Genomic DNA, 12,855 nt, shown 5'->3' on the forward strand with positions numbered 1-12,855 from the left:
GTAAAGGTTCGTAAATATGTTCATTACTTACTATTTTAGAGCTAAATTTGTGCTTATGTTTGTTTTTTAATTCTGTACCATTGCATTCTATTTCAATTGCCCTCTATTGTAACGCTAACTTACCAAATTGTTTGAGATAGTTTTTTTTATTAGAAAGTTAATGATGGTTACACTTGACTGACGGATGCTGCTACAAAACCCTCTTTGTTATTAAATTATTAATGGTAGTATTCACTACAGCTATTAGTTATATAAAATAATTAATTAATTTAAAGGCTTTAATTTTAACTGGAAAAAAAAAGATTTCAATCGTAAATAAAATCTAAGAGAATTAAAATCTGACTCTTAATTTTATCTAAAATGCCCTTTTCTGTGTGAGTTTTGACTTCATACAATGTTGTGTAACTTTTGGTGTAAAAAAATTACTTTTGAAATCATTTATTTCCAATAACACTGGCCTTCAAGAAATGTGTCTAGTAATTCTAGTAAATTAAATATCTACTACGAATTTTAAAATGTTTTAATAAAATGTGTCCCAGATTCTTTAATCAAAAATTCAATTAGAATTACTCCTTATTTCTCATGATTACCAATATTTCACAATTTACTTATGTGAAATATTGGAAATTGTGCAGTGTGTCTCCCTATTTTTTTTTGCCTGCAGCCCCCTGCCTGTTTTCTAGTGACTTTGGTACTTGAACATTCATATTTTCAGCAGCACCTCACCTTTTTATTACAATTTCAAAAATATTTCCTCCCATGCCAAAGAATACATATAAAAACGTAAGTAATCATCGTCAATAAATAATAAAAAAAACTTCCAATCCAGGCAGCGATAAGTGCAGAAAATACTTTGGTTTTGATGTTGTTATTAATTTACGTCGCACTAGAGCTGCACAATGGGCTATAATGAATATTTGATGAAATAACTTTCTTCACTCGCTTCATTTTGCAATGAATGTCGAGCACTTCTACCGTAAAGTTTTCGGCTTCAAGTGCAGGTCATCGGGCTACCGAAGCGGGGGTGCCATCCACTCTGCAGAGGATCAAAATTGTGATGGCATGTCTTCGGATCATCCTCAGGGATGTTTCCCAGACCGTCGCCAGTAGCCCATTGTGCAGCTCTAGTGCGGCGTAAATGAACAAATCAAATCAATCAAGCAATGAATGTTGTGAAAAAACAACAAAATATTTGCTTCTGTTTAAATTAGGCTTTATACTTGATATTTCTAAGTTCTTCGACGCAAATACAGTGACGCATATGCGACTCATTTGTGTGTACGAATGAACCTCATATTGATACAATAATAGGAGAAAAGAGATATTGTATCTTGATGCTTTCGACGCATAATTGATAAGATTCGGTATCAAATTCACTACTTTCTATTTCAAACTGAATGCATGAGTTATAACTTGAGAAATTAGAGACAATTCTACCCTTAGAATTCAATTAGCTCAAGGTGTAGTTTATACAACCAAAAGGAATCAATTAAAACTTTTAGCATTTTCCATGCGCAATTCATGAAATGCACGAAAAAGGTTTAACTTTGGTTTTTTAAATTCTATTTAAAGTGAATGGACTCGTTGTAAAACAAAAATTTTCATTTAAGTTTTAAAATTTTTAAGGGCAGTTAAAGTACTACTACTCTTACTGCTTCTGGAAATTTGAAGGACGCTAAAAAGTATTTTATGTGGTAAAATGTTATTTAATTGCTAGTTTAAAGCAAGAAAAAATTTTTGCAAAACATTTCATTTGCTTTTCCACAGAAAAGTTCATTCAAAACATATAAATTGATTCCTTTAGTAGTCCTTTCATTGTCATCCTTTTGTCATGTTTAAGTTGAAGGGAGTAAATTTCTCTTTCTCCGTGGTCTTCCTTGGAGCGCCATCTAGTTTTTCTCCCCAGCGATTCAATATAAATATAACGGAGTTGCAATGAAGTACTTAGTCGTGCGTTATAATTAGCGTTAATTAACATAATTTTGGGGTTTTATTAAGTGTTTCATATTCCAAACTAATATTAGTGACACTTATAACCAGCAAAATCGAATCACAGCTGACCGCTGAAATTCAGCCGTCTGTCTGACGTGTGCTGGAAGATCGAACTTCGGGGAGCCAGCCCAAAATGGAGGAGCTCTGAAATGTTATTTTGAAGCTATTTTTATGGCGTAAGTGCAGTTGTATAATGATAACCTTTTGTCAATTTAATATTTCCAAGTTATTCTAGCTATTTTAGTAATTTAAATTGATGGTTTGCCTCAATCATACATACTTGATGGCTCTGCTCCTAGTGGTCCCTCCTGTGTGGCGGCTCTTTTTCGCACAAAATTACTTACAAAATTTAATATTGTATGCATTTTATGTCATCTTACGTCTTTAAAAAAGGCTATGCATTTTATAACTAAGCAAATTTGTTTTAAATTTAATTTTGCAGGAAATCGTACCGTTAGCAGTTATTCTGGAGATGTGCTCCTTTATTTCATGATCATCTCGCATTATGAGGTTTTCCAATAATATTACATTTTAAATGTTTAGCAGTACTTAAGTGTCTTGCATAAAAATCGTAAAAAAGTAAAAATGTTTTGTTTTTCTTTGTTCATAACTCTGCGAGGATAAGCCCAGCAGTCGAAGAGCGTCTCTTCCTATGGGACCTTGAGAATTTGGCATACAGTTTAATCGATTTTATCGCAACGCTTTCGCTAAAATTCAATTTTTGTAAATACAATTATTTATCTCGCCTTCAAATTAATAAAATAGTTATGCAAAAAATTTTGCACCTCAATAAATTAAGAAGACTCACTTGAAATAACTGTATATATACCTAAGACATTAGTTTAAAACAATCTTTTGTAGCATTTCTATATTAGTGTTAAAATTTCCAGCTGATGTTTTAAATTTCAGCTTAAAGATTTTTTTTGTGTGTGTGGTTTCTCAACCTTTTGTGTTTATTTCTAATTTTAGAAAATTTTATCTTAGCATTCTTAATGCATTAATAAAAAAAATTGATCTGAAAATAAAATGTTATATTTTATATACACTATATTTATGAAAAGTATCCATATTAAAAAGCTTGATTAAAATGTTTATAGCTCTTAGTATTTATTCAGGCAAAATTTCTTTTTGACAAAAAGTCATTTAAAAATTTTTTTTGTTACAACTCTCCTTCCTATTGTTATGTTTTGCTGGGGAGATTTCTGTATCATAATCTGTGGCAGAATAGTTGCCAAGTCTTGGCAATTTCCAGGCAGCACACCCCGAGAAACTAAAAAAAAAAATCACAGAAAGGGACCAACTAGAAAAGTGTAACTCGAAGTCACCCCCAGCAACTATATGTTTTTTTAAAAATTTTTTGCAAGTTTAAAATCTATTTGGTACCTTGGCAATAGTAGTTGATGCAACAGATCACAATGCGGAAATATTCCCAATTTGCTGAAGAACTTGGGAATAATTCCCTATTATGATCTATGCTAAAGTAATTGCCAAGTTTTGGTGAGTTATGAAAAGTGACATGTGAAACTAAAAGTAGTATATATATTCAGAGTTGATGCCAGTATGGCAACATTGCAACAAATTGTAGCCAAAATGATACGCATGAGCAACAAAATTGTCGCCTTGAAATATGTGTTGAAATTGCAAAATAGTAACTTAAATAAATTTTTTTTTTGCATTAAAATCCATGCATTTAATAAAAAAATAAAAATAATTTGGCACTAGTTTTATTATACATAAAGGTTTGTTTTCAATTAAAGATTTTTGAAATGGAATGAATAAAAGTGCCTGGTTCAAAAAATTTTAAATGTTAGAATTTACATGGTGTGCTGTACTTTGCATTCATGTACTAACAATTGTTCATCAAAAAAATATAATTTTTTGCTTTTTTAGAATTTGCTTTATTAAGAATTTTTAGATAATTTTTAATATAATATTTTGTTAGTCTTTATTTTCTCTGTTTTCCTCATTTATTTATTTATTTGGTATTAGTATTTTAATCTGTATGTTGAATCTATTTACTATTATGATTTAAACTTCTTTTTTAATCTTCAATCATTATGAGGTAACAAACCTAATTATTTTTAGGCTGTTATAGTTGGCAATTAATAACTTTTGATGAGTACCATAACATGAATTATGCAATTGTAAAGTTCATTATTTTTTTTCTCAAATTTTTCTATCATATTAATTTTTTTGTTCACTAAATGAATATCTAGGTGTCCACTAAATTTCCATCTCTGGTAACTAAAAATTTATATATATCACAGATCGAGACCATTCGTAACCACCCATGGGCAGGGTTTGCTTAAATCAGCTGATTTTTTGTATATGTTACCGGCAAGGTATGAAATCCGGCATTATATTTAATGCCTAAAACTAGTCGCCAAAGTATGAAATGACTCATATTTCACCCATTGCCTGGATATTATATATAATGCCGGATGCTATATAGGCTAAGTATGAAATAAACGTCCTGATGAGGTTATTATGTAAATGAAGTGCATGTTACTGTGAATGACCGAAATCGGTGGTTGTTGACATACACATAGTTGCTTTGGTGAATGTCCGAAATATTTATTACATTGGATTTGATATTATTTTATTCGTGGATATAATTACATTTATTCGATATTTTATTACTTACTGACGATAGATTAGAAGAAACATCAGTGTTTGGAGTGTCTGGCAAATATAAGGTCAAGGGCCACAAGTAATTTTAAGGTCAAGGGCCACTGCCCGGTATATATTTGCCCGATACTCCAAACACTGATGTTTCTTCTTATCTATCATCAGTAAGTATTAAAATATCGGATAAATGTAATTATATCCTCAAATAAATTAATATCAAATCGGATGTAATAAATATTTCGGACATTCACCAAAGCAACTATGATGTGATTGTCAACATTCACCAGTGAAAGTCAACAATCACCGATTTCGGTCATTCACTGTAACATGCACATCATTTACATAAAAACCTCATTAGGACGTTTATTTCATACTTTGCCTAAATAGCATCCGACATTGTATATAATGCCTAGGCAAAGTATGTAATACTTCTAATATTTCATACTTTGCCTAAAAACATCAGGCATTACATTGATTAATAAAGATTAAAAAAAGTGTTTTAAATTATTGATACTTTTATTATTTCTTTTCCTAGTTTTAAAATTTATTTTAATTAAATTGCTGCATTAGTTTTAAAATTAATTATTGCTGCATTAATTAAATTTAGCTAATGAAATTACTTTCTTTCTTGGTATGTGTTAAATTCCAACACATTTGAAATTACATTTTTAAAAATCTTCTGATTCTTGAGATTAAATGCACAAATTAAAGTAAAAATTTAAGTATTTTTTTCTCATATGTTTACAGTATCTTAGACATTATCAGATTTTCTATTAAGAAATTTCGTGAGAAATTTTTTTTCAATGAGTACATAGATTTTTGTAAAAAATTTTTAGCTGGGAGCTTAACTTATCTATTTTGATATAGGATTAAAAATTAATATTTTAGTATAAAAATATATATAACAATTAAATATTTATAACAAATAAAAAAATTCATTTATTAATTTTAATGTAGATGACAATCAAAGATATCTGAAAAATCTAAAAGAAAAACTGGATCGTACTATGTGTTATATTTGCCCAATAAGATTGTGTCTAACAGACATCATCTTCACATTCATTTTTAAATCATGATCCAAAAAAACCAATACATTGAATAAAGTATTTAATAAACAAAAAACAAAAAAAAATTTCATGTGTCATTATTTTAAGTATATTAGTTTAATGCAGTTTAAACCAGTGAAATTTTTATTATTATTTTTTTTAAATTTTGAATTTATTTGATAATGTGACTCAAGTATCACTTTAAATAAACATAAATAAGTAATTTTTAAATGTTACATATCATTATCTGAAAAAATATCTATGTAAAATAAATTGATGTAGTTATTGGTTAAATCATAATAGCTCTAAAATTGTTCCACCTATTCTAAAAGGACAATGCAATTTTGCAAAGTTTGTTTAAAAGTGTGCATGAAAATTGCCATTTACTCAATTATTTTAATTAACTTCGATTGTTATGAAAGAAAAGATAATAAAGTTTCTATTGTATAAAGTTTGAACTTTAAACTTAAGTGAAAAAATTATAAGCAAATAAATTCTAGAAATGACAACATTATGCTAAGGATAAATTTTTAGAGAATGATATTTTCATTATTGTTTATGTTAATGAGATTTACTATACGTTTAATATGATTTTAATCTACCCATTTTAATTTCAGAATTTTACTTCTAGGTATTGTATCGGGACACCCACCAATCTCCAACCTGTTTTTTTCCAAAGCACAAAAATGTTACTTTTCTAGCAAATTTTTTAACTTATTTCTTGCTGTCTTAGTGCCATGCAGGGCCCCTGGGCCAAGAAATGTTTTGGTGCCCCTATAATATGTATACTGTTTATAATCCAGCTACAGAAATTTCCCATACATAAAATGGGCAATGCCAACAGAACAGGAAACTGTTTGCAATGTAAGAAATTCTCTTCCAGGTATTTTACCATTGCAGTTTAACAATTGTGTCAAACGTCTGAAATGATACTTCAAAAATAAAAATACTTAATTATTTAGCAGGTGAAGGAAATTTTTTTTAATATGTGGAGTTTAGGGAACTTATTGCTGCTGTGTATTTCAATTTAGCCCCCCTTGCTTTCAAAAAAATTGATGCTTGCGAAGCCAATGAATTGAAACTATAATATTTCAAATCTTTAATGAGCTCAGTTCATTGAAAAATTTAATTTATTGCAAACATGAATAAAAGGGTCAGTTGACATTGACTTCTCGTAATTCTCTCCCCCCCCAAAAAAAAAAAATTTCTCTTTATATAAGTGTGATTAACGGATATAATAGATAGTCAATTTACTGAGGTTTTTATTTTTAATATTTGAATAATTTGGTACACGATAATAAAGGCCAACTTCATGGGTAATATATATATCTATATATATTAGTAGCTCAAGTTTAAATATGTACGAGATTACAAATTCATTTTTTAAAAGTAATAAATAGGAATAACAATTAATAATCTTTTTAATGCTTAAATTATTTATATCATAATTGTATATTTTTTTAGGCACCATCAGATTTAGAAGAACATAGTTTCAATTTACATAGCATCATGCCTTGTGGATCTTCAAAAGTTAATTCTGGGAGTGGAGATCCATCCAATAAAAATGAAGAAAATGGCTGTTGTGCTTTTGAAGATTTGGACCATTCAGTTCTTCAACATCCTTTGTATACAGGGGTAAGAAATGTGAAACAAATATTAAAATGTTTGCAGGATGCCACTAAGGAAGTTAAAGATGTCATACTAAACGAGTGTAATATCATATATGAATGTAAAGTATGCGCAAATTTATTCCGAAGTCTGGCAAATTTGTTGTATCACAAAAGATGTTATTGTAAAAAACACTTATGTGAAGAAATGGTTTTGTTTGATCATTTTGAAGAGGAGCAAGCAGTAATCATTCAACCTGAAACTCCCAGTGAACAAGAAACAACTCCTAAGTTGTTGAAATGCACTGTTGATTTAGTTAAAACAGATTTGGGAAATGACAAAAGTGTATTTGTTGTGGAAGATGTATCGAAAATCGACAGTGAAATGAAACAGTCATCAATTATGAGTAAAGGAAATAAATCTAAAGATCTGATGGATAAAAAAACCACTGAAGTTAAGAAATCTGAGCATTCTATGATTTCACGAAGGACTAGAGATAAAAATTCTCAAAAGGCAGAAAAGAAAAAGAAATTGGTTAATTCACAATCTGTTGAGTCCCAACCAAAAGCTAAGAAAATAGATAATTTTGAAATCATCAACATTGATTCAGCCATAGTGAAAGTAGGTACTCAAAATGAAATTGATTTAGAAGTCAAAATGGAAACTACTAATAGCAATGCCAATGATTTTCAAGAAAAAGCAATGACACAAGAAAATATGGATATCAAGGAAGAAAACGAATCACAAAAATTGGATGATGAAAATTCTAAATCAAATGAATCGAAGTTAGAGATTATAAAGGAAAATAATCCACTTGAAGAAAACTCGACTGAAGTGAAAGCTGATAATGCATCAAAAACAAGTGTAAAACCAACGAAGAAGATAATTTTTACCAAACCCAAAACTCTTCAGATTAAAAATTCAGTTGTTCTTGATGATCTCAGAAAGAATTTAGAAACTGAGAATATCGGATTGACGAAAATCACTAATGCATCTGGGAAAAAAGTTTGTTTTCCAAAGCTTATTTTAAAAACTGTTGATGGCAATCCTCATGCTGTTTTTCAGAAAGCTGAAGCAAAACAGTCTAGTACCCCAACAATAAAAAGTCCCACTGATCAAAAACCAGAAAATGAAAAATTAATTCTAGTTTTAAAGAAAGACGCTTTAAGTCCCACAAAACCAATTCAAGAGAAAACTGAGAGTGCAAACAATAAAAACGTAATAAAATCAACCGAGTTTCATCATCTAACACGACGAAAGAGACTTTTGGCTCGTAATGATTGCAAAGTACAGGAACTAAAATGTCTCACGTGCAATACTATATTCACATCTCTGAAAACTCTGTATTTTCATATGCTATCTATTCATTCGAAAAAAAGACTCTATTATCCTTGTCCTCTTTGTAAGGCTTACTTTGTACAAATTTATGGAGTTACTAGACATTTAGTTTCCATTCATAACAAGACAAAGGATCAAATTAACAAATTACGTGATACTATAAAAAAGAAGAGTATTTGGAAGAAAGTTGATGATACTATTTCTTCTAAAGATGATATATCTATTGATAAAACGGAGGTAAAAAAAGAGCTTGAACCAGAGACAAAGCATGAATTAGTGACATCTGAAAGTGATGGCTCTACAGCACCAGCTATTAAAACAATAATTAAGCTTAACAAAAATGTAAACTTTCACCAATGCTCTAAATGTAGCAGAGTGTTTGGAAGAAAATCATCCCAAGTTAGCCACGAGAAGTTCTGCATTATGAATGCAATTAAAGTAGAGACAGTTGACCTGGCAGCTCAGTCTCCTCCAACAAGTCCTCCCTTGATTTCATTTCTGTCATTAGCTCAAAAAAGGCAGAGTATTGAATCAGAAACTAATAAACAAATTCAATCTCTAAGACTTCAGACTGACCCTGCTTTAAAAATAAGCATTAGGCCTAAAAGAAAGGCTGAAAAACTAATGCACAAAGATTTTATCGATAGTCAAACTTTGAAATGGAGATCTGTTAATAAAGTAGTGAATAACACTAAAACTCCTCCTGCTGCTAAGAAGAGTACTACAAAAAATTTAGAAAAGAAAGTTTCAAATATAATGAATGTTGAGAATTTGACTTGCTTAAAGTGTGGTAAAAATTTTTCCTCATATTCAAATTTAAAAAGACATGTTGCCATACATGTTGGATGGACAAGATTTAGATGCGTTATTTGTGAATACCAAGCTTATAATAAATCCCAGTGCTGGTTTCATGTACAGAAATTTCACGATATTTCTGAAGATGAAGTAGAAAAATATGTACAAAATTTAGGGTCTAACTGGCTGTCTAAAAAACCTGTTTTTCACCAGCAAAGCCAAACTTCTAAAATTAATTCACCTGGAAATGTTAAAAAACATAGTGCGGTGCAAAAAATAAAAAAGAAGAAAAATATTGGGAGACCTATTGAAAAGAAATTCACCCAATCTGTCAAAAAATTAAGTTTGGACAGCAAAAAAGATTCAGACTCCAGAAAGGACAAATCCTCGAGTATAGACAATAAGAAAGAAGCCGGTGAAAACAAAAAGAAGATACAATATATTGACACTAAAAAAGACATCAATGAAATGAAGAAAGAGAAAAGCCATTGCTTGGATTCTAAAAAAGAAGCTAACGATTCCAAGAAAGAGAAAAGCCAGTCAATCAGTTTTATACAAAAAAGCAATGTACCTGATTTTAAAAAAGACCTCAATAATTATAAATCTGTTACTACTAATAACCCCACTACTATAATACTCTCTAAGAAACTACCTTCATCATCCGCCCAGTCAGTAGTAACGATTCCGACAGAATCTCAGTCTTCCAATAAAGCATGTCCACTGCGCTCTTCGCCACGTAAAATAGAAATTAAATCCATCAAATCACCCGAGGAGAAAAGTTTGACAAGCTTAGTTACTAGATCCACAGCCTATGCAAAAAGCTCAATACAGATTAAAATTACACCTCCACGACCCACTTCTGCTGAAACCATAAAAAAATCATTGAATCAGTACTCTGAAAAAACTTCTCCCAAGAAAGATAAACTGATAAGTGAATGGTTTCCAAAAAAGGACTTGAATTCTAATACAAGCAGAAGGGAATCGGCTCCATTAATAATAGGACTTGTGCCTGCTTCAAATTCAGGATTGAGTGTTCGTACGAAAAACCCTGCAATTACTTATGAGAAAAGTGGCAATTAATATTTTCTATATTATGTACTTGGTTAACTTCACATAGACTTTTTTGACTTTAATTCATTTTTAGATATGGTGTCTCTGTTAAGAATGAAATGAGCCAATCACAAGTGTCTAAAATCAATTTAGAGAGTTTGGTTATGTTGGTGAACTTTATCGAATTTAATTTCTTTAATACTAGAAATTGAAAAAGGAAAATTATCTTAAAATCAATTTATCAAAATGTATTATTAACAAAATCATCTATTTTCTACATTTTAATTTAATGTTATGGATTTCTCTACATGATGGCTCAAATGTGTTAATCTAATTACAGTGTTTAAGTACTGCAGTCTTTTTTTTAATATTATTATAACCTGTGCAGGAATGGTTTTTACAACTTAATCTCACAGTATCATAGTAAATACACTGTATGTTTTATATACTTTATTTCAGCTACTTTAGAATTCTTCTAACATTGTTATTTCGTTGCTATCTGCTGTGGGCCCTTAGGAAATAATAAATAACTTAAAGAAAGAAAAAAATTTAGTAAAAAAATATGTTGCTGTTTGACTTGCCAAATCGCTGAAAATGTTGTGTAGATCAATTGATGAATAACTAGTTTTTAAAATGGGAATGAAATTTTTAAGAAAAGAAAGTTTATATCCAAAACCTTAATTCTGTAACTAGGACTGGGCGATATTAGAAATTATATATCGTGATATATCGTCAGTTTTGCATCGNTGCCGATATAGGCGTTAAATCGATATGTCGCGATATATCGATTTATAGCCCAGTCCTATCTGTAACTGAAAGGAAATTCAAATCAGCTAAAATTTATAAGGTTAGAGCCAAAATTCAATTTCTGTTGGTCTCAGAAAACAAAAGTGTTTAATATTATCAGTTTAGTGCACTTTTTTATTTGTAGAACAAGAAATGCAAGGATTAGTTTGGATTGTACAAAACCTGAACTGAGCCTGATGAGGATCATCGTCATACAATTCACCTTTCACTGTATTATATATCAAACAAGTATTTCTGAATCGTGCAACTCAAGATCACACAGGCATAATATCAATTTAGTATGCATACTCTTAAAATGTGCATGCCTCGGGAAGTGCTTTCTCCTTTCGAAGATCCTGATTGGGTTAAAAATGTAATTAGTTGATAATTAGAATAAGTTTCTTTAAATGAAAAATTGGTATTTCCATTTGTCTATCATTAAAGATTTGATTCGTTTTAAAATGACGGGCAGGAGTTTTATCTTTTATTTACAGCATGTCAATGATTCATATTAAAAAATATATATATGCATACATATCTTTGTGATCTGATTAACATATTGGAGTTCTGTAATTTCTAGGAATGTTTCTCAAAACTTATTTTTCAGTTTGATTTTAAATGCAAATTTAATATAATAAGGTTCTTAACCCTCTGGTATTTTCACAAATTTCTGTTGTCTCATAATTTTTTGACTGTTTGACACATTTTTTTATACATACACTTTTTATATTTTTCAGTAACATTTTATTTTTTTGAAATTCTATTAATTAACCCAGTGATACTTAAGCAAATTTCTAAATTTTTTTTTAATATCTTTAACACATATTTTTAATTTTATTGAAGTTCTTTGGTTGGAGATTATATAAATTTTTGTCCTCTGTCCTGACTAATTTATAAATTTCTGAAAATGTTTTTTCACGCATTAATAATGTATAAGAGAGAAAAATTAGTTTGCTTGTCAAAAACAAAAAGTTACAGATTGAAAATTTTTTTGATGTCCAAGGGTAAAGAAATATAATTTTGTAATTAAAATGCACATGCTATTAAAAATTCATATTTAATTTACCTGTATCTAATACATTCATTGCAAGCATAAAATATTTCTGTTTGAAATTTGCAGATTTAAAAAAATCAAAAAAAATCTATTAAGATTTTTTTATTTTAAATCAATTCAAAATTAATTTTGTCATTATTGTTAACTAACTTATAAATTGATCGCTTACATAAATATGGTTGAAATATGAAATTGAGTTTGATTTATGCAATTTTTGTTTGTTAAAACTTGTAACAATGAAAAACTTATTTAAATCTCATAATCAATGAAAACTCTTAACGGAATTCTTCTCCCTACAAAGTAAATGCTGATTATCTATGATAATGGGTTTTGTTAAGTTTAACAAATTCTTCAGTTTTATAGCTGTTTTTAATTTTGTTTGTTAAAGTTTATTGTCAAGAAAATATTTGAAGCAGTTTTTATCAAATATATCAGAGTTCATAAAAAATAAGTTATAAGTAAAAATGTGTAGGAATGTCTAAGATATCTTTTATGTTCACCAACTCATGTTTTCACAGCTTAGAATCGTTGAAATTGAATGTCTATATACATTCTGAA

General features: G+C 29.4%; 1 protein-coding gene across 5 annotated transcripts; it reads left to right on the plus strand.

Annotated features, from left to right (window-relative positions):
* Nucleotides 1–1,628: 1,628 nt before the first annotated feature.
* Nucleotides 1,629–11,005, plus strand: LOC107455551 (zinc finger protein 800). 5 transcript variants are annotated; one of them, XM_071185952.1, is made up of 2 exons: nucleotides 1,629–1,694; nucleotides 7,131–11,005. In XM_071185952.1, exon 2 carries the CDS (start codon nucleotides 7,176–7,178, stop codon nucleotides 10,485–10,487), a length of 3,312 nt encoding a protein of 1,103 aa, XP_071042053.1. In that variant the 5' UTR covers nucleotides 1,629–1,694; nucleotides 7,131–7,175; the 3' UTR covers nucleotides 10,488–11,005. The 5 variants fall into 5 exon arrangements, 4 of the variants coding, with proteins under 4 accessions (XP_071042053.1, XP_015928645.2, XP_015928643.2 ...); XM_016073159.3 differs by having other exon boundaries at nucleotides 1,634–2,168; XR_011637833.1 differs by lacking the exons at nucleotides 1,629–1,694; nucleotides 7,131–11,005 and adding exons at nucleotides 2,032–2,168; nucleotides 6,298–6,437.
* The last annotated feature ends 1,850 nt before the right edge of the window (nucleotides 11,006–12,855 follow it).

This window comes from Parasteatoda tepidariorum, chromosome 9 (assembly GCF_043381705.1).
Source record: "Parasteatoda tepidariorum isolate YZ-2023 chromosome 9, CAS_Ptep_4.0, whole genome shotgun sequence".
Taxonomy (NCBI): domain Eukaryota; kingdom Metazoa; phylum Arthropoda; class Arachnida; order Araneae; family Theridiidae; genus Parasteatoda; species Parasteatoda tepidariorum.